This window comes from Maylandia zebra, linkage group LG20 (assembly GCF_041146795.1).
Source record: "Maylandia zebra isolate NMK-2024a linkage group LG20, Mzebra_GT3a, whole genome shotgun sequence".
Taxonomy (NCBI): domain Eukaryota; kingdom Metazoa; phylum Chordata; class Actinopteri; order Cichliformes; family Cichlidae; genus Maylandia; species Maylandia zebra.
The window spans coordinates 1,348,376-1,371,248 of NC_135186.1; the positions used below are offsets into that span (position 1 = coordinate 1,348,376).

Genomic DNA, 22,873 nt, shown 5'->3' on the forward strand with positions numbered 1-22,873 from the left:
TAGTTATCAAAATGAATACCAAGCAGCACAAAGCAGCATGCGTCTTCCAATTGTATATTGCGATTCAATTAAAATAGCCCATGTCACTTGTTATACGAGCCCCCTCAGTGATCCTAAGGCAGATGCCCATTTGGACCTGGTAGCTAATTCAGTCTTAGTATCTATGTAGGGGAGACCGGGGATAGTTGTAACATTTTTGACATTTCTGTCTGTAAATTGGAGCTCTTTTAAGGTAGTGGATTCAAAATGTAATGCAAAGTATTTACATGTCTCTGCTATTAAATAGTGCAGCTATTTTCTCTGCAGCACAATTACCCATTGCATGGTATGGCCTCAAACACAAAGAGTGAAATGTTACCATTAACCCCATAGTCTGGGTTAGTTGTAACACATCCTGGGGTGAAATGTAACACAATGAAATAAGGGTACTAACAAAACATTAACATGTAATCTTTGTTTATTCAACACATGAATGCACTTACATCCATTTATGTAGCTGTGTGTGTGTGTGACAGAATGCAGAAATCTAACTTTGAGCATATTCCAACCCCCCAAAAAAGACAAATTCTGGAATTTTCTGCAACTGAATATTTCCTTAATTTTGGTTGGTCTTCCTTGAGTTTGGCCTCATTGGCTCAGTGGCCATTATAACCTACAACTCTTGCACCAATTTTGAACATAACAATGAAGCTGAAAAAATGTAGTTGTTCACCAGCATCGCAATTCCATTACTTTTTATCATGGCTTACCTTGGTGTGGTTTGCTTCAGAAAGATGAGGAAATCTGTTTCTTGCACCCATCCTGATTTATTTCCACTACCAGTACTTCCTACTGGTCCATCTCTGACACAGTGGTCTGCATAATGTATGTGTGGGAACACAAACAGTGGAGGAATTGTGTTGCCAATGGCATTAACCGCATATACAAATGTGACCAGTGAATCTCTCTCTGTTGATGTCGTTGCCCCAACTTGTTTAATATAAGTTAAAGTAATAGTGTGGTAAGTTGTAACATCTGCATTATTGTTACAACTAACCCAGACTGTTGCTGTTACAACTGACCCAGACTCCTATAGCCATGAACTCGCTAACATTACAGCCAACGGCTAAAACATTAGCACTAAAGACTTACACAGAATATATCCCCATAGACATACAAATAACATAATTTAAGTTTGATGAGTTTAACTGCAAAGCAGATGATGCTATTACACATTGAAATAAAGTAGAAAAATTTACTTTTTGGCATACAAATGACTTTTTTTCATGTTAAATTGTCTGTGTTTGACAAAATGTGCTGATTTTTCACGTGTGATAGCAGAACTGAATTGGGCATGCACAGGATGAGTCACATCATTTGAAACTTAGCCCTGATTGGAGAAATTGGAAGTGTTACAACTGACCCACGTAACAACTATCCCCGGTCTCCCCTACATTACTTTGCATCTTTTCATCATTCTGACTAAGTAACAACACAGTGGTAAACCGTTTCCTCAAAACAAAAGGGCAACAATGTTGAACCTCTTGGCCAGCTGAACCCTGGGTTTCCTTCAAAGACATTTTTGTTGTTGCACCGATGGTTTGTTGATTATTCTGAACAAACCATAGGTGCAGATTTAGCGGCCATGCTCTGTCTCTCTGTACTGGCCATGTGATTGACTGCTGACCTTGTCGGGGTGCCCACACTGTCTTTTCTCCAATGTCAGGTGGGGCACAGTCTAATCCTGAATGGAGCTTTATATATTAACAGTAGTATTTCTCCTGCAGTAACCAAAGTATGAGGTCCGTGTAGACAGGAGGTGCATTATCCAGGGACCTAACCATCCACCCCGATGGCACGCGATATGTAGTGATTTTTCCTAGACAAAAAAGTGTCATTACGACTACCACCTTCCTCATATCTCCCAGCTATCCCACCAGGAGTCTGATGTCCGGGGAGGAGTTTGCCTTGGGACCCACAAAACTTTTGCGTGTGTGCGTTTCGACGCCACGCCTCTGCCTCCGTGCGTTTTCCTCCGCGCGTTGATTTCATACCAAACTCATACTTTGCATTCCGCCTTTTTCTGTCAAACGCAGCTGTTTTGCCCTGGAAATACTCCCGAATCACGAGGCTACTTTTCTACAGAAAAAAGGGGCACACAACAAAAAGCGTGTGCCTGTAGGAGCGGGGCAGGAGAGCCGTTGTGAGGTGAGTGTGCTCTCATATAGTTCTTTGTTGTGTGTAGCAACTTTTCATGCTGCAGCAGCTGCTTCGCTTCGAGTGTGCTGGAAGTTTTGGGATATTTGACATATTTCGCATTTTCCCGCTGTGCCTGTAGTGATTCAGGGACTCACGTGTTTAGCAGGGAATTCCTCTAATATTTACTCAAGCATTCGTTCTGTATTCGGCTAGTTTAATGCGTCTCTCAGACTTAGTTTGCAGTTTATTGCAGTATTATTAGCTCCCAAGCTAGCCAACTAGCATGTCAGTTCGAGTGTGTTAGCGGTGGCTTGCTGGTTATATATCCACTGAAAAACAGAAAATAACTGGTCGATAGCATACAGTGACTACCACTGGAAGTGCTTGTGTGCGGTTTTTAGGAACTTTTATGGACAGTTAGTTGGAAGTTTTTCCGCTTTGGGGATCAAAGGGATATTTTGCCAACTCACACTCGGCTAAACCGCTTCCAAGCGTTCACCGTGATTTCATTTTCCCCCTGCATGCTCGCAGATGGGACTCATTTCTTGCTGCTGTGAAAGTTGTATCAACATGTGAAACTAAGAGTCGTAGGAGTTTGAAAGGAAAGGCCATGGGAGAATTTGCAGCATATGTGTGTGATCTGATTGCTTTGTTAAAATTGTGTAAGATGTGACCATGTTAAGGTTATCCGAGTGTTTAAAAGAGTCGATCGGTTTACTGTCTATATCCATAAAGCCTCTCGGTACTGTAGTAGTCAGTGTGCAAAGAGTTCATAGAAATCTGTGAAGTTTTGGTTGTTCATAATGTCGACGGTGCTCCACTGGGAGCAGTAGACAGCCCCTAATGTGCATGACTTTTCGGTGTTCGCTGATCTCATAGCTTTATTTAGCTCAATGCTGTACTGGCCTCCTCGTTGCACTAAAACACCTGACCTTTTGACCACGGGTGCTATATTGAAACAGGCAGAGCCAGCAACATATGTGCTCTGTGGCCAGTATCCTAACTTTGCATCACCACTGCTCTTGACAAATCTGTGGCCATGACAGCTCATCAGATTTCAGAACTCCTAACCAAACTGCACAGCAATGCTCCCAGTGCTGGTAATGCAAGTCTGTGATTGTGGTGTATGTGTTACATCAGCACTAGGTTTGATTATTTAAGCCAAGTTTCCCCCTGGGATTTGTTAAACCGTCTGTGAGCTCCCCACCATGCTAAAGAAAAGGGTATTAGATGATTGACGCCCCCCCTTAATCAAATGCATAAACTAAGTTAACGTTAGAGTAAATTGTCATAAACATAATTTTTGTCATTACACCAACTAAGGTCATACTTCATGTTAACACATTTAGACTTCCTGTGTGAAAAATCTCCGTTTCAGATTATTACATGTGTGTGCTGCTTATAACTTTGTATATACAGAGTGTCTGTTTTTTAAAATGTATATTTAAATGTGTGTTGCCTGGTAGCCTCACATCTGCCTACAGTATCTTCCACTAATGAAAAACGTGAAAATGATGAGTAATATTTTTTGACATTCCAGAAATGTATCTTAGTAGTTATGTATTAAAGTAGTTCGATTTAATTTATTTATTTAGTTTTAGCAGTTTAGTGGTATAGACACTTTACTAGGCAACACCATTTGCTTAGCTGTCTAGTATGCCACATATGCTGACAGTATTTTCAATACTAGAGTCAAGTCATTCACATGGACAAACCATGATGACACCATATGTCATGTTGATATCATGCTGATGTCATGTTCCTGTCCTGCTCGTGCTGATATCTTATATTGGTCAGGCTCTACTTACTATACAGTTAGCTGACCTGAAATGTATGTAACCTAAATCCCACTGAAGAATATAGGAAACTTCCTTCCTCCTGTCTTATTAATCCTAATCAACCAGAAGCTCGGGCTTTAGACTGTTCTATATGCTTTGTTACACACACACACACACACACACACACACACACACACACACACACACACACACACACACACACACACACACACACACACACTTTGATTCCTGTCAGGGAGAGGGGATATCTCTAATGTGGTCATCTCAAGGGCACAACTAGCTTAGAGCATGGAAGCCCCTCCCACCTTCTGTTTGGATGGAAAGGCCAATCAGAAGAAAGTTGGCTTAAATGGAGGGTGACCTAAAGGAGGAGAAGGTGGAGGTAGAAGGGCCTGCTTTAGACATGACGAGGGGATGCACTGAGGGGCTTCACTAAGGCTCATTTTAAGATAAATAACAATTGTTTTTCAAATCATGACTCATGCAAAGCTACTCTTGTTGTGGTCATTATAATCTTTTTGTCTGTGAACATGAAAAGCAATATGACATCATGATGAGTTTGTTCCAGTCAGGACAAAGAAACACCTTCCCAGTTGCAGACGTCCCACAGTAGAGCTTTCAGGACAATCGCATCCCACCTCCCTCGAATATCAAAATGTTCTTTTAGACTTTGTGCTTGCCTGACCACCCCGCTAGGCCTTTCTGATCTCTATGGCAACAGCTCAGTCCAGTCAGTAGTGATTGAAACCGGGAAGGCCCTGCACACAGTGTGCAGAATAAACCCACCACAGCAGGGGAAGCTCAGCGACCACACTGATCCTCTGTGGTTCCTCTGTGGCAGGGACCATATTAACCACACTCTGGAAAACATTACACACCAGGCAACATTCATGTCGCATATGTGTGTCTGTGTTTGAAGAGACTTGGAGCATCTTCAACAATAACAAAAGAATGTGTAATTTCCTTATGTGGCCTACACAGCCAAGGTTGGAGTCTTCTAAAGTTTGTGTTGCCTTTTAGGCTAGTTTCTGTGTAATGAACAGCTAAGAAAAAGGAATAGCTGGTCTCATCTTCACTAAGCGCAGTCAGTTAAATATTTAATGTATTACATCTTGTGATCTCATCTTAATAGTGACACATCCTGGTAGTGTCCTTCTTGACCCTGGATAGTGTCTTTAAACATTTATAAACCCTTAATATTTTAGCTTGTCACTTGTTAGGTCTTTGACCACGGGTGCCAGAACTATTAATACACACCGTACCCATGGACGCTGTAAACAGCTCAAAGTGAATCTGATCTCGCTCTTGGTGTGTAGACACTTGTAGTCGGAGAAATCTGTCGCTATTCTCAACAGCCGCAAAGTTGATCTCAGTCTCGTCCATCCATCATGATGTCAGTGATGTGGATTAACAAAACAAGGTGTGTGGTTTAATTTTCTTGAGCTGTCAGTGTGCCTCAGATTCCCTGTGTTAAAAATAACAAGTTTAAAAACAATGAAACAATTTCTTTTTTTAGCAAAATGCTTTATACACTGCTGATCTAACTTAAGTTTTGGGGGGTTTTCTGTTCACATGAAGGGATTAAGAGTAAGGAAATAAGCTCTTAAACCTGTACTACATTTTAATATGGGAAAAGTGTCAAAACGTCATGTTTTACTTGTTGTGGAAACCTCGTTCCCCTTCTCTAGGCTGCATACTACAGTCTAAAGATGTTCTGTGCTTTTAACTGCTTAGGTTGTCCACGTTTGGCATTACAAAATAATGTACATGCATGGCGACTACACTTAGGTTTGTTCAACTGCTCAGTAACGGAGCTATCTAATCAGGCAAGCGCATGGCAGTAATGCATTTAGGCAAGTAGAAATGTTCAAAGCAAGTATCAAAATGGGGATGAAAGATGATTAAAGTGACTGTGAACAGACAGGCTTGTCTGAGGATTTCAGAAACTGCAGATTATTGTCAGATAAAGGGAAAATGCCTTGTTGATGTCAGAGGCCAGATGAGAATGGTCAGACTGCTTTGAGCTGATAAGAAGGTAACAGGAACTCAAATAACCACTTGTTACAGCCAAGGTTTGCAGAACATCATCTCTGAACATGCAGCACATTGAACCTTAAAGAAGTGGGCCTACAATACCACTTTGAGTGTTTCTATTAGCTAAGAACAGGAAAGCAAGGCTAAAGTTCACACAGACTCACGTAAACAACATGAAAGCACGGGTCCACCCTGCCTCGTAACAATTCGTGGTGTAACTGTCTGGAGGGTGTTTTCTTAGCTCACTCTAGGCTTGAATGGGTGAATGAGGCAACTTGCATGAAGCACTTCAGGTGCTCAGGTACAGAAGAAAAAGCACTCTATAAGAACCGACGTGACGCTTAAAATGTCCTTAACTGCAAAAATGAATTAGCTGTGCACAGTTTACAGTTTTTTTGTATAGGACAGAAAACGGCTGCATCCGTTTCTCAAAATCTTGCTGCTTGCAGTGCAGTGTAGCTGTGACAACAACAAATCTGTTTCCTAATCATGTTTTGGCTTCAACATGGAAGGAAACATGTTAAAACCAGGGTTCAGGGTAAGTTTTGTAACAAGTATTTGTATATTTTTGTTAGTCCTGGATAAGGGCTTTTCCTCAGTTGCCTGTATTTCTGCCTATTGGTTTAAATTTTAAATTCAAGCTGAGTGTAATTGTGTGAATAGTATAAAAGTGAAAGTGTGCACTTCTCTCTATTGCTCTCTGGCCTCTTCATTTGTGAGGAGGGCAGACAGACAAAATGGAGAAACCTTCTTACAGCCACCACGCCCCCCAAAAAGCATAACACTGTAACACTAACGTGTCAGATCCAGTTTAGCGGATCTGTTCCACATTTATCTTGTTTCGTGTGTTGTAGGTGTGTTGTAGCTGGAGCCGTCATCATTGCGTCGGAGTGGAGTTGCCGTGGCAGCCCTGATGGGGCGCAGGAGGAGGGTGCCAGTCCCAATGGAGAGGGACTGGGAGACGGGGCGGACCGCGGATTGGACGGGGATCCTGAAGGGGTGTGGAGCCCAGACATTGAGCAGAGCTTTCAGGAAGCTCTGGCCATCTACCCTCCTTGTGGAAGGAGGAAGATCATACTGTCAGATGAGGGGAAGATGTATGGTGAGGAGCAGCAACTTTCTATCCCTTTCCCCTCTAGTTTCTTCTTCGATATTGAAATGAAAGCTCAAACAAAACATATTCAAAGAAGCTGTAATATATAACTGACTTGTTTGTAAAGGATTTGACTTTAATTTGTCGGTTTCCTTTTTGGGTTTAAATAATTTTCTTTCGATGACTGTGTAAAATTGCAGATATTTAAATTTAATAGAGTCAATAAACATAAAGCAATGACTGTAGCAGCCAGTATGACATGTTTGTTATCTGTAGGCACCCTTTGCTTGACCCAACCATTTTGGAATAAATAAAAATGATAATAATAAAGGCTTTACATGTATGAACACTTTATTCCAGAATTTTAGTTCTTAGAAGAACCACACCAAAAAAAACTCAAATTTTAATCAACTGCCTGCACTTTGGAACAGAGTTGGTTTTTGACCCCTGTGCAGAATCACCTTGCTTTATGCGTAGGTGATCAGCTCGCAGGTATTTTCAACAGGCTACGTAGTTTTTTGTTTCAGAGGACAATCTGCAGTGATAAGGTTAAAGGAAGGAGCATGTTGACTTCTCATGTCAACTTGTAGTTAACTTCTGAATAACTTCTGTTGTTCTGCATAAATGGTCTGTGAAACACCAGGAACAGATTTGTTCTAAATGCACACAAGCAACGTTTCATGTGTTTGTTTTTTATTAGGATTGGTTTAAGATGCTGCCTGTGAAAAGAGCTCTTTATTTTGGCTTTTTTCTTACCTTATGAAACCCTTGTGATCCTTTTTTCTTTTTTTTGAAGGGGGGAGTTGAGTGTTTGCACTCTGAATCAGACTGAAGCATTTGTGCATTTGTAAGGGTGTTCAGCAGTGAGGGGAGCAGGATATATGATACCAGGTGACAGAAAGGGAAAGTTTGTTTCAGCATTGTGGCATTTTCTCCTTTTGTGGAAGCGTGGGGCTCAGTGTGTTGGTTGACCTTCCCTGCTTCCCTCTCCTTTAACGAGGATTGTCCCGTTGATGTATGCTTACACTTACTAAAAAGCAACACTGAGACTGAGCGTAATATTAGCTGTACAACACCCAACCTTGCATCGGTGCTTCTTAATACTGTGAGCTACTAAGTATCCATTTCAACTTTTGCATAATTGGATGTGACTTTTTATGTTAAGATATTGTTTAATATAAATGATAAACCAGTTTAGAGGATATAAAATGAAAACCACGGAGATTTATCAGCTATTTTTCACCTATAGTCAGATGTGGACAGGTGTTCCAACATCACCCAATATTGCTAAATGAAAATACATCTCATGCCTTAAAGTGGTTTGTGTGCATAAACACTCACACTAGTGTAAAGGAATTAAAACTACGCAGTGCTCATTTAGCTTATCGGCACAAGTGTGAATTAACTATTAAACTGTTATGAACACAGCATTAAAATTATATACTGATTTCATAGTAACGCGAATCTCAGTGGGTGTTTGCTTTAATTATCCTTCTTGAGCTAAACTAGGCCAGTCGTAATTGATCCAGCCTGCGTGCTGTCTTTGGTGGCAGTCATATGTTACTACCATGATGTCACCCTGGATTATAGTGCCAAGCAAGTATTTCTAAATAGGGATGATCAGCAGACTCGGTGACACAGATAATGCAGCGTGCGTGTGTGCGCGCGTGTGTCAGTAATGATGTTTTAATATTGGATTGATATTTTAGTTTGTTGAAACTTAACACTCAGCTTCTTCATCATCTATCTCTTCATAATCATTTGGCAGTTAGATGGGTGCTGGATAAATACTCTAATGATTTAATAAGTAATGCAGATGAAAAATAATATACTAACTTTGGCATCTACTGCTTTTAAATCACACCACACCTATATCCATCGTTATTAGACTTTGAAAAACATTTTCAGCACACGGTGACAAATATCTTGGCTTTTACTTTAGGGTTGTTTTTAAAGATTGATATATGCATATTTGGTGTTTTTAAAATCCACGTATTTATCCTTTTATTTCAGTCATGTAAAAAACTTTTTCTAACATCTGCTGTGTGTAGTGATTAATCAGTCCTTACTAAGACATTATGGCAGTGTAGTTAAAAAATAAATTGTTTTATTGTCACAAGTTGTGGATTACTTGTTTACGCTCTGCCTGACTCTACTCCGATCAGATTGTTACCTTTTTAGTGTACCAAACCTGCGATGCCCAAAGTTGCCTTGTACCCTCTAGTGCCCAACTGTGCAACATCAAGACTCAACATGATTCAGCTGTGGGGGTTTTTTCATTGCATCTTATTTTCATCTCTATCCTTAATCATCCTAGCATGCTGCACATCCTTTCCAGCCCAAAAGCCACTCAGAACAAGTCCTGTTCTCCTTCCTTAGTTTCTAGTCTTACATGCAACTCACTATAAACCTTTTCCTTTGCTTTTACCACCTCTTTCTTTGCTGGATGACTAGCCTTCCAATACTCCTGCTTTCTTCATCTATCCAACCACTCCCCTTTGACTTTTTCTTTGCTTTCTTTGAATACTTTGTTGCATGTCCTCGTTTCACCATGGAGTCTCCTTTTCATCATTTCTCTGTTCCCTTCTGGTAATACTCTGTATCACTTTATTCAGTCTACTTCAGAATTCCTTGTGCTCTTTTAACGGACAGCCAGCCTGTGGGATTAAACTCAACACCACGCCTTCAGCTTGATCAGTTTAAATTTCTGACTCTCTCCACCTCAACAACACTCTTCACATACTTTTACTTGAAATTTCTTTCCTACTTCATTTCACTTCCTATCTACACCATGGTAGAACAGTTGGAATCAACCTCTGTTTCTTCTGGTCTTCCTTCCCCTCCATCTGGTATCTTGCACGTATTATCGTATCCATCATGTCGGCCAGTTCTCTCCCTTTACCCGTCATAGTTCCTGCATTTAAATTCCTCCTCAAACCTCCTCACTCCTGCCTTTCCGTCTTTCTTGCTGCCTTCAAACACGCCTTCCCCCTCTCTTCTTTCTTTGTCTTCGGCCAACAGTACCACAGTTTCCACTGGCACCCACTTAGCTAACAGTACCAGGGGCTGTTGTTGTTCACCCAGGCCCTTTCCAATCAAGTATGGAAATTACATTCTTGATGATCCGCATGTTTGATTAGGCAAAGATTATATTCCAGGTGCCCTTCCTGATGCAACCGTCACATTTATCAGGACTTGGGACGGCCCACTATGAGTACACTGGTTTGTGCCCTCACCTTGTGGCTCGGTTATATTACATATTTATAGTTGTAGCTTATCTTGCCTTATATTATAGCAAAATAGATCTGACATCTAAAGAAAGAGCTTTTACCCTTATGTGGAGTAGTGGCAGGCTGCAGGGTAGTGCATGTGTCCTGTTTTGGGAATTGGAGCAGACTGCTGTGTCTGAGTCAGCCCCTTCTGTTGATTTTGGGAAATTCTGTGCTCTGGTAACTTAACAGTGCTGATGTGACTCATCTGAAATCCCTACAGCGTCACAGCCTTTTCCAGAAAAAAGGATGATGATGATGATGATGATGTTAGTAAGTGTGCATGTGTGCTAAATGATTACAGCTGTGGGATCAGTCTGGTCACCTTTATATTTAACCGCTTGCGGCGTGCTGTATAATGGGTTACTTAGAAGTTACAAGCGACGAGCAGATCATCGGGTGCGGGTTGGAACTGAGAAGAGGGAGAAGGAAAGAGCTGACCAGGCAGTCTGTGCTGACCACATTTTGGAAGTCTGTTAACAATATCATGACCTCTCCTCTGCTTTTCTCTCCATTCCCACCATTTCTTCATCGCTTTTGAATGTCTGCCAGCAAGCAAACGCAAACCTGACTAAAAATTAATACATGCTATTCTTAATAGAAATGTCTTACAGCCTGAGAATAGGAGAACTTGACAAGTCTTTATGGGGATTTATAAGAATCTCACTACCTTGGAGACACACACTTTCACACTTAAAACATTTCACCATAAGTGGCATCACATTGAGGTTTTATTTTATGCTTGCAGATACAGACAGTGGATTCAAAAGTATGCACGGCTTCATTTTAGAACTTGACCAGTAAGTTCGGGACAGTCTAAACATAAATTTGAATGTCACTGTGACCACTAAACTCAAACAATAAGGACTCTCGGTCCAGCCATTTGTGTTACGATTGTACTTATTGTATTTTACATTGTGAGACACAAACTACTAGACCACAACCACATTTGGCTTCAGATTCAAGGCAAATGAAGTTTAGCTTAATGTGGAGTGTTCACCCATGTCCGCCTGTCTTTTAGATTCATATTTGTTTCAGTGAACAAATGGGATGCAACAAGTGGTGCAATTTAACAACTTTAATATGTACAGACATATGTAGGAACGATGGTCCTTTTTTAAAAAACTTATTTGCTTTACATTGCCTTTGTCATACATCAACCACAACAGTCATAATTAACTTTGGCTTTAAAAAAATGCAGCCATTTAGATTTGTTATTGTAAATTTCTTTTGATTACTAGGACATTCCTCCTCAGAAAATCGCACAGTTCAGTTTTGGAGCTGTGATTCTGTCTGTTTTTGCAGCATCATAAAAAGTTACAGGGTCCTACGTGGCTCAAGCAGCAGAGGGAGCTACTGCCTGGAGCTACTTGCAATCTTACTATAATACATGAAAGCTCTGTCTACCTATCTGACCACAAAACCCTTCTACATAATGGGAGCTGAGCTGGCACACAGTAGTGATGCCCTCACGTTGCCTAGCAACCACCTACACGTGGGCTAAAACGACCCATTTGTTGCATTTCTGCACCTGCGACACCATTAAAGCAAGCTTGGGATCATTTTCATTTATTTATATACACAAAGCTAGACACGTGCAATACATAGTCATCTTGTTGCTTAGCAACCACCTAACAGCCTCAAATAACATTTGATATAGTAGAACTGATGAGTGAATTGATGCTGTTTTTTAGATTAAGTTGATATGGTTCCTTGATCATTGAAAGATTTAAATACATTTTATTGTATATCAATAGTCATGTCACTCCCACATTTACCTTGTAATTTTTTTACCACTCCTGTTTTCTTACTTTTCTCAATGTCATTATGCAAATCAGTTTGTCAGCAGCACAAACAGCCCAAACAATACTGCAGCTTGGCCACATACTAGTAATGTAAATACTAGAGAGTGACTGTTACAGGGAGACATTTGAATATGCCCATGCTAAGTCTGCTCATAAGGTGTGAGCTATATCTGCCCAAACAGTGCAGTTTAAGAATAACTTAACAATTGTATAACGTGTTTGTTTTTTAGTCATTCTAATTTTATCAGTTTCTATGTCATGTCAGGTCGAAATGAGCTGATAGCTCGCTATATCAAGCTGCGAACGGGGAAGACACGCACACGCAAACAGGTACGCACAGATATTTGTGTCGACTACGACACTGATCTGTTTTATGTAACAGGATTTAAGTGCATCTTGTTCATTGTAACTTGTTCCACCTTGTTTAAATGAATATTTATGGACTGTGTCTGTTTAAAATGATGAAATCATTGTGTAAATGTGTGTTTTCACGGGGGTAACCCTGGGTCCACAGGTGTCTAGTCATATTCAGGTTTTGGCACGTAAGAGGGTACGAGAATACCAGGCAAGCATCAAGGTGGGTTCTCACTGACTATACTCTACTCCTCTCTGTAGTCACAGCCTTCTTCTTTTCTCTTTCCTTTTCCTTCATCCTGTCTTTCCTCAGGTCTCTAGTCACCTGCAAGTCTTGGCCAAGAGAAAGTCTCGCGAGATTCAGTCTAAGCTGAAGGTATACATGCTCACTGACTTTGCAATGCTAGCCGCTTCGCTTTGCATGCTCAGATGTAACTTGACCCAATCTTAGACGCAGATTTTTCTGCTGGGGTACTACCTGTATTGGGGGAATCTTTACTGTCAAAGCCGACTCCCACCACCTTAAAACTACAACTATATTTAACTGTATTTTCCAACCATATTCATGAGTCAGTAGGGCACAGACATTTATTTATTTATTTTGCTTGTATTGTCTAGCATTGCACAGTGCACAAGTTTGTTTTCTTGAGTGTTTATATATGTTTGGCATCATTTTTATGCATGGCTGGTACGTTGGTCATTTCACTTGGATCAAGTTTGTGGCCTTAGACAAATAATTGCATGAGATTAGGTTGCTGGCTTTTGTTGACCACTTAGTTTACAATGCTAGTGGCATGTAACCTACATGCATGCCCCCATATCAGTAAACATGCAAGGTGTCTTTAATGTGGCCATTTGAGGAATTTCAAAAGTTTTCTCCGTTGATTTTTCTCTTTCTTTAGATTCTTGCTCTTGAACATTTCCTACATTTCTTTTTATCTTTTCTCTCTATTTCTTTCTTGTGGTTTTACCATTCTCTGTTCTACACAAAACAAACCGTCATTTTACACCAAATCTGTTGAACCACCTGCTCTCCTGTACACATGTGGAGAGTAACCTTTATAATCTCCAGATATAAACAGAGGACTCAGTTTTATGATGGAACAGATCAGTAGGACATATCCTGCTCTTTCAGTATAAGGCAGTGCTTTTGACTACAGTTACAGCTGATTTCACCTTTTTCACCCATGAAAATTTCATTCTAACTTGAAAAATGAACCTAAATTCATTAACTCACGACACCAAAGTGAAAATTGTGTTTTTAGGTTTTTGATTTTATTTATTTATTTAATTTATTATTCATGTATGCGCACATCTGTTTATTTTCTGACAAATTTATTTAAAGAAATAGTTGAAATAAGTATGTCAAAGCATTTGGACTATAAATTAAGTTCTTTGTGGACATCAGTCACTTTTGATTGTTGGCCATGCTCACATGGATTGTGCAGTTTATTCTTTCTGGGTCATCCGCTGGCATTAGCTGAGACTTTAATGGTGCCACCAGCACTACTCCCAGACTAATCATGAATCATTTGATCCCATATGGAAAAGATATATATATAAATCTTATAAAGTTTGTATCTGTCTTGTGTGAAACTTGTATGAAAAGCATATAAGAGTGAAAACAGATATAAGATCCCTTGAAAAATTATATAATGAAACTTGTATGTTTTAGTAAGTATCCAAAACAGTGTATGAAAGTAATGAGAAAGTGGCCACTTTCATGAGTAATCACATATACGTTTTTACTATTTCTTTTCCATATGGGATCAGTGATTGAGTCTTGTTGAGATGGTACTCCTCTCTGCAGTTAACTAACTGAACACCGATTAGTTAGCTTTGGGTTCTATCGAAGAAATACTTGCTTCCGTAGTTAAAGAGAAAACTCCAGGATGTGCTTCTAGGAACACTTCTAGCATCTGCTATCTTTTAAGCTGTGGTCTGCTAGACTGGTGGAACGGCAGAGAGGGACAGGGGGAGACTTAACAAACTGGTCAGGAGGACCAGCTCTGTCCTGGACTGTCTGCTGAAGTCCATCGAGCAGGTTGGGGAGGAGAGCATGTTGTCTAAGCTAACATCATCATGGACAACACCTCCCACCCCCTGCATGACACTGCGAGCACTGAGCAGCTCGTTCAGCAGGAGACGTTTACACCCACAGTGTAGGAAGGAGCGAAGGACACCCCCCCCACACACACACGTACATATCTCTGTACAATTATTATACATATTTCTGTACATTGTTATCTCTATATGCGAACTTCAGTTGCTTATTTATATAAGACCACTTTGTGTCTGGCTTCTATATTTTATATTCCACTTGCCATAAGAGCTGCGTAACAGCCAAACTTCTCATTCGTGGAATAATAAAGCTTTATTCTATTCTATTCTATTTAGAAAATAAAAAACTTTTATTCAGACATAAACATGCAAAAAGTGAATGTATCTAAATGTTTTCTGAAGTATGAACAAGGCATATTCCTAACAATGATTTTGTGATCTGCTTTTACTTTGAATGTACTGAAGTTAATTAATAAAATGTCTTTTTTGCCATAGGCCATGAACTTGGTAAGTTTCGGTTATGCAACTACAGTTTTCTGCTTCAGGCTTCTGTGTTGTGTGGTTGGCATCACATTGCTGCTAGTCCACAGTTGCAGTTTTATTGCCAAACTCAAAAAAAAAAAAAAAAAAAAAAACCCTGCTTGTTGCTCTTTCGTTTTAGTGGCTTTAGTGAAATACTGGTGACGGTTAGCTCTTCTTACTTGGTTTGCCTCCTGCTTCGGCTCCCCCTCATGTGCGCTTTGCTTTCTGCGCTATTTTTCCATATAGTTGCTGCATCATGCTTATGTACACTACATGTTGGCTGGCTTGCTGTCTAAAGTGGCCTTTGGAGTTGGCTGATCTTGGAATGATAACCTGCATTTTATTGTGACGTTTCAGAGTTTTGTCATTGTGTTTTACTTTGTCTTTGTCATTCAGGACCAGGTCTCGAAGGACAAGGCGCTGCAGACGGTGGCCAATCTCTCATCAGCTCAGATCGTCTCTGCGAGTGTAATGAAACCCCAGACTCCCTTTCCTCCACCAGTCAGAGTGAGACGCTAACACAAACACATCTGTTGTTTTCTACTTTTCGGGGTAAACGTGAGCAAATCGTTTTACTCAATCTGTTTCTTCTTTGTGTAGTTTTGGCCCGGCCCTATGCCAGGACAGCCTGGGCATTCTCAGGAGTAAGTATAGCTGGCACATGCCTTGGTTTTCTGTCTTGAAAATCAAACTTTCTTGCGTAAGCAGGTACATTTACTCATTTTTGGGGTTATTTCTTCTGTTTCGTTTTTACAGCATCAAGCCCTTTGCACAGCCGCCGTACACTACACTCCCAGCCCCCGTCCCTGCACCTATCAGTAAGTGTGAACTTGATTTGCACAGTTTTTTTTTTTTTTTAATAAATATTGTTATTTGAATTGTTTCACAGTTTTAAATGTTAAACAGGTTATGAGGCCTTGCCACCCCCTCGACCTGCAGCTATAGCAGCTCCTGTATGGCAAGACAGAACCATTGCCTCTGCAAAACTACGGCTACTGGAGTACTCTGCTTTCATGGAGACTCAACGAGACAGAGAGACGGTACAGACAGCCAGAACCTTTTGAAGCAAGAGTCCTCAATATAAAAATTTTTCTTTCTTTTTACCCTCTTGGACTTATTTCTCCTTCCCTTCTACAGCATAAACATCTGTTCGTGCACATTGGCCCATCAAACCCTGGCTACAGTGACCCAGTGTTGGAGTCCATAGACGTGAGGCAGATTTACGACAAGTTCTCTGAGAAGAAAGGAGGCCTGAAAGAGCTTTATGAAAAAGGGCCACACAATGCATTCTTTCTTGTCAAGTTCTGGGTACGTAACCAACAACACTAAACCATTTTAGCAAAGAAAGTCAGCAAGTTTTAATCTCAAAAACTGAGCTGGCGTTTAGGACATGCGCACTAACATGCTTAAGTGTTTACACTAGATTACTTTCACTTTGTTAAACAAAAAATTGGGTCTTTTGTAGAGTTCATTTTGCAGTCTGAGGTAATAACCTGCTACACCACACGGGGGAAGCAAAGCCAGTGTAACACTAGAAATTATGCAGGAAATTACTTTTTCACTTTTTTGTTCTTAAACAAGTGTTTTTAGTTGCATTATTATTATTCAGCAAATCAAACACAAGTTCTTGAATAGTTTCTAGCTCGGTCCATGTAACGTGTGAGTATTAAACACTACAGTTATATTCTTTGGTGGTGACGTCTTCATTTATTTTCTTCTACCCCTTTATTTTTTGTCGCACTCATTCTGTGTCCATCTCATTCTCCTTGTTTTAGGCGGACCTGAGCAGTGACATCGAGGAAGGTTCTGGCGCTTTTTACGGCGTGAGCAGCCAGTACAGCGGAACAGAAAACATCACTATCAGTGTTTCAACAAAGGTCTGCTCCTTTGGTAAACAGGTGGTGGAAAAGGTTGAGGTGAGAAAATTATTCACACATTTTAATAATGGCTCTTATTTGTTGAATGTATGTACACATACTCAAATATATTTTACATTAGACCCCACCTGCATGTGTTTTAACTGCAAATAACGCATGTGGATTTCTCCTAACCAGACTGAATATGCACATCTGGAAGGAGGAAAGTACATGTTCCGCATCCATCGCTCACCCATGTGTGAATATATGATCAACTTCATCCACAAACTCAAACACCTGCCGGAGAAGTACATGATGAACAGTGTTCTGGAGAACTTCACCATTCTACAGGTGTGTGTGTGGGTAATCTGACCACCAATACAAAACCATACACTGTTTATAAACCTGCTTTGGTTCATAGTGTGAGGCAAGATTTGGTTAATAATTCATATAAACTATTATGTGGATAAAATGTAGAGTTGAATAGAGTTGAATATCCTTCGGCATCATTTAAAAACAATTGTTAAACTGAACTTTAAGAATTCCTGAAAACGGCACGAGGGGGTTACAATCAACTGTACATTTACTGTATTGTACACTTTTTTTGTAGCTTTGCATATTTACATCGACATAGTGGATTTTAAATTGGGCTCGATGCTGAAAATCTTGTGAATATGATAACTTGAGAACAAGGTGATGTAGGATTCACACATTCATAATATAGTCGTCTCTACTAAAAATGGCAGAGGAGTTTCAACACCAGTGACCTTGACCTCAAGATCAGAGGTCAACCTTTATGATAATAATGAAATAGGTGAGGAACAGGCCTCAACTGACTGCCATGGTCCTTTCATGACAAAGTAAGCAGACATGATTTGACACCGAGTCCATTCAAAGTGCTCAGTTTCACTTCAGTTTTATTTCTATGACTCGATACACTTTTACATCGTAAATTAAAGACCTAGAAGTGATTAATTTGTATTTTCTAGTTTTCACTGTGTTTTTAAACATGAGGCCTAAAGACATGTCAGTGTAAGTGCGAGAGGCCTTTATTGCACTGGGGGGGGAGTGGCTAAATCAGTAATCTGGTACATTGTTAAAAAGGAGTGTACCAGCCAAATATTGACAGACCTAACTGCATGCTTATGACAGATTAGACCAGAAAGCTTTAGAGAGTCTGGCTCTCTCGGGGTGGAACCAAGATTAACAGCTCATAATCTGAACCATAACATATCTTGACCTGATCTCCACCAAGTCTACTGAAAAACTTCACTGACTCTCAAAACAACAGCAGCTGAAACCTAGTGCAGCATGTCCAGCAAGTAAACAGCATTTGGTGATGTGCATGAGTTTTGGGCTTCAGGCAGTCATTCACTGCAAATGATTTTAATCAAAGTATTAATACCAATTCTTAGATATTCATAAATGAGGTGAGATCTTAGATATTTGTGCAATTCATTTTGAACTAAATATAGAAATAGAAATATAATAATAATAATAATAATAATAATAATAATAATAATAATAATAATAATAATAATAATAATAGAAATGTAAAAATGGGTGTGAGTGGGTTATTCCAAAATGTCTGTAAAACCCCTTGAATTAAAGCTTGCAGTTTGGTCACATATTTATTAATTGATTGATTTTATTTATTTTGAAATCCACTGTGGTGGTGTCCAGAGGCAAAAAACCCCCCAAAAACAAATTATAGGCCTAACTGTGCACAAAGGTATTTTTGCACCTTCTTAATGTAATGAACTGAATTTGAAAAGGTTTTGCTGCACATTGACAAATGTACTTTCTCCCCCCTCAGTGCCTTTCTTGTCTTTATTTGTGTCTTTGCTAGGTGGTGTCCAACAGAGAAACTCAGGAGACTCTGCTGTGCATCGCCTTTGTGTTTGAAGTGTCCACGAGCGAACATGGAGCGCAGTACCATGTTTATCGACTAGTTAATGACTAGCAGCATGTTGTGTACATGCAGAGACTCTTCACGGACTTTTTGATACTCACACCATAAACACTATTTCCAGCTGAACACTCAGAATTGCTCCTCTATTCTAAACACACGTGTTTCAACAGACCAACCGTCACACTGTAGTCACGCCTGTTGTTTATGGTTTCCCATTGCTGGAACATGTATGATGTATGATCATATAACAGCATCCCTCTGCTTAAACCAAAAGAGTCGGCAAACGCAAAGGTCTTATATACATTAGATACTCCTTTTTTTTTTTCTAATTGGAAATTGAAAAAACCTTTTAAAGTGAATCAAGTTTAACATGCAATCCTTTGATCAACAATGGAAGACTGTGTGATGCACTACAAGTGGATCTTTGCATTTGCATCACAGGTGTGACTGATGTGAGATGAGTTTGAATATAATCTATGAAAACAAATATTCATCGTTCATGTAACCTGCCACAAACACTATTACTTTTACAGACTGCAGTAGCTCTGCGAGGTACAGTTTGAATGAGTCTACATTGGAATAGCCTCTGTTACCTGTTTAGTATGAAATCGTGGACTTCAGTCAGCTCAATCGAAGGTCCAAGGATACTGCATAAAGTATAAGTGAGCCTCATGTAAAGAAGAGCATGTTGTATTTATATTTGATGTTGTGTCAAAGTGTAAAGAGGGAGATCATTTTAGGAGTATTTGCTTTCTCTTTGTAAAGGTTTCCAGTGGAGGACGTGTTTTCGACTGCCTCACTTGTCGTTTTAAACAACAGAAGAATTCAGACAGTCTCAGACTAAGTTCACGTTTTGCTCTTTGCAGCATTTTTAACGACAGAATCACCTCCGTGGACGTGCAACTATTTTTACTTTGACTGTGTGGGCTTGCTGCAGTACTTCTACCTCCATGCGAGTTGGGATAAGAATGTGCTTTGATTTCTAAAGCCTTAAGCTGAGGAGCACTGATGTATAGGACACGTACACTACGCTTGTAACGGTACTGTTTGTAAGCCAAACCTAAGGTAAATAGTCCATTTTTGTAAAGATGAACTTTTTTTCTTTCTTTTTGTATTTCACCAGCAAAGCAAAAAAGTGTTACTCTAAAAATGTTAAAGGACGGGTGTTCGGGGTCTATCTGTTTTCATATGCAAACAATGGTATGGTACAGACCTCATTAAGGTCACCAGCAGTGCACTGGGATAGATTTTGCCTGATAACACTAACGACTATCCAGCTGACACTTTTTTCTTTTATTCTATGTAATGTGTTGGATTATTGGTACATTTGGCTTTTCTCTTTCTTTAGTAAACCTCACATTTTTTACTTCCTATTACACTGTCATGGCCTCTCTGTGCAGGATTATCTTTGCCTGTGCCGAAGAGAATTTGTCATTTGACTTTCTATCATGACACTAAGAGCTAGCTGGCTCTATATTTTCTTTTTTTTTTAAAAACATGAGATCATATTTTAATACTCACTGTGTGGTCAGCCAAAAGTGTTTTATTTTATAATTGCGTGTACTGTTTGGCTGTGCCTCGTCACTCCTGCCTGCTCAGTGAATTAAAACTGGCTATACGCTGTACCTGTAAAGTTACGCGTTGGTGTCTTGATCATAACGTTTAGACAGATGAGAGGAAACGAGCCTTCCTGGGTCTGAAAATAACAAATGGTAAATATCATTTTTAATCCACTGTTCCTAATTTATATATTCTGGTTGATCATGTCCACATGCCTAATTGCTCTGAGTTCCTGCCAGTTAATTGGCTGAATTGTAATCTGGGTAAACGGTCAGTTGAACAGGTGTACCTAATTAAGTGGTCGCACCTAATTTAAATTAGAATGGAGCTTTTCACTGTTGGTACATAAAACATTTGTTAAATGTAGTGTAGGAATTAATAAGACACTTTTTTTCTTTCAAAAATAAGGAAATATGAGCATAAGCAATACTACAAGGTTTGTCTGAGAGTACGGGGGCTGTTTGTGTGTTTTTTGGGGGTTGTTTTGTTTTTTGTCCTCCTTTCCATGCAGGCTGACAAAGCCTGACTTAGTTTCACGGATGCAGAGCATGGCTGCTATATGAAAGGCACTCGTATATCCCTCAGTGTCCCTGGTGTTTTAACAACCAGGCACAGTTTGAGTCGCTTCTATGCTCATGACAGCGTTGACACAGAGATTGCAGTTTGTCGTTTGCCCTACTAGATGGCGCCCTTTGCTCAAATGTTTAAACAGCATCCAAAGTATAGCAGGCTTTTTCAACGCACTTGCATATCAGTTTTGTCCCACAACTTTTTCACTTACACTTGCAACCAACACTCCCACATAGTTGCATAACACTGGAATTACGTTTACGTAACCCCTCTGTGCTGCAGTCTTATTGCCTAAATATTGCAAAGCACTGCTGTCTCAGATAATCATGGCTCAAAAGTGCAGATGTGTGTAATTGTCTGGTTTTAATTACTGCAGTTTGTCAGTTAACACTAACATGGGGGGTCATCATCTATAAGACAAATCACGTCTTCAAATACCAGAGCTGACCTGAAGTCACGTGTATAGCTGTCAATTTGAAATTCAGTCACACCTCCTGCGTGGGCTGTCCAGTCTGTTAATCCACTCGATAAATCCAAGTCACGCCAACAGACTAATGTACAGACAAATGATAGCTAACATGGTAAACCTCAGTAAGGCGATGCACCGCCGCTTGCTGCAGTAAGAGTTTCATAGAACTGTTCAACACGTTGGTGCAAAATGTCTCACAGAGGTTCAGTTGGGCTGAAGTCTCGTGGCTGCGAAGGAGACGAATCCCATCGGTCTTGTACATATCAATAGTGTGCCACATGGGTGCTGATAACAAGCACCCTTATCACTGCTGAATTTCTAACAATTGATAAGCTTTGTGTGGACTTACGGTAATGGTGCAATAAGGACACAAGTGAAACCACAATGCACTGGGACACAGCCGCCAGATTGCTCACGGCAGACGTTCACTGCAGTCACCTGTCTGTATGTGCTTTGGCAGCCTTCCACGGTGTATATAGGAAAGTGATGAGTAAGTTTATAGAGCTTTAACGTCACACATTTTCTGTCCGTAGCCAGACTATAAATAGACGGTGAACGGTGCTTACTTTGTGCTCTTTTTTTTCTGGGATTGGTGTCTTGAGTAAAAACACAAAAACAATTCTTGTTATAATTGATGATAATAATAAAATGCAGTGAATGCCGCACATGCGTAAATGCTGTCCTAGGTGGACAAATGTGGCAAAGTCGAATGTTACTGTAAGTTTGTCATGGTAATGAACAACTTGTCTCTAACACACTTCTGAGTTTTTTCTCCCAGACATTACTCAGCTCACCTGTCGCCATGACAACCACCCCACCAGTGACAGCATAAGCAAAGCCTGGGTGTGGCCCTGACAACTAAGATTGTCATCTAGCAAAACACAGTCTTGGTTAACAAGGGGTCATTTTATATTTGCAGTGAAGACACTTAATTGCTCGTTTATGGACGAGCAGTGGGGGGGCTTTGGTTTCAGAACTCCCCAGCACTTTAAAAAAAATCCTGGTGTCAATTTTTTTTTTCAAATGGTAGTTTTACCTGATCAGGTTATCAAATAAAACTTCAACTAATGTCCCTCCCACTTTCTTTTTTGGCTCAAATACTTTGGAAGCTTATTTTAGTGGGTTACCGTTTTCCTCATGAATACATTCACATTCATTCAATACGAGCACATGACACACACTGCAAGAATTTACTGCAATTGCACTGTACAACTGAAGGGCGTGGTGGGAAAATGTTACCTGCAGAAACTTCGCCATAACAATCCGGTTATGCAGCGAGCATGTGCTCATATTATTACTCCCCCACCCCCCACTCCCTTTCCGTCCCTGTAGTTTTTCCATTATCTTAGAAGTTTGCTTCTGGGTATCTCTTTATTGACTCTTCCTTCTTA

General features: G+C 40.1%; 1 protein-coding gene across 6 annotated transcripts; it reads left to right on the plus strand.

Moving 5' to 3' along the window:
• The first annotated feature begins 1,947 nt into the window (after positions 1–1,947).
• tead3a (TEA domain family member 3 a) lies at positions 1,948–20,516 on the plus strand. 6 transcript variants are annotated; one of them, XM_076878407.1, is made up of 14 exons: positions 1,948–2,187; positions 6,866–7,113; positions 12,444–12,508; positions 12,693–12,755; positions 12,846–12,908; positions 15,089–15,100; positions 15,512–15,622; positions 15,716–15,759; positions 15,872–15,933; positions 16,022–16,155; positions 16,253–16,423; positions 16,891–17,031; positions 17,170–17,322; positions 18,821–20,516. In XM_076878407.1, exons 2-14 carry the CDS (start codon positions 7,107–7,109, stop codon positions 18,932–18,934), a joined length of 1,140 nt encoding a protein of 379 aa, XP_076734522.1. In that variant the 5' UTR covers positions 1,948–2,187; positions 6,866–7,106; the 3' UTR covers positions 18,935–20,516. The 6 variants fall into 6 exon arrangements, with proteins under 6 accessions (XP_076734522.1, XP_076734523.1, XP_076734526.1 ...); XM_076878408.1 differs by lacking the exon at positions 15,089–15,100; XM_076878411.1 differs by lacking the exon at positions 12,693–12,755 and having other exon boundaries at positions 1,949–2,187.
• The last annotated feature ends 2,357 nt before the right edge of the window (positions 20,517–22,873 follow it).

Coding starts and splice junctions, on each gene's coding strand:
- tead3a (XM_076878407.1), top strand. Junction 15,760..15,871: donor CAGCCTGGGCATTCTCAGGA/GTAAGTATAGCT, acceptor TCGTTTTTACAG/CATCAAGCCCTTTGCACAGC. Junction 17,323..18,820: donor AGAACTTCACCATTCTACAG/GTGTGTGTGTGG, acceptor TGTCTTTGCTAG/GTGGTGTCCAACAGAGAAAC.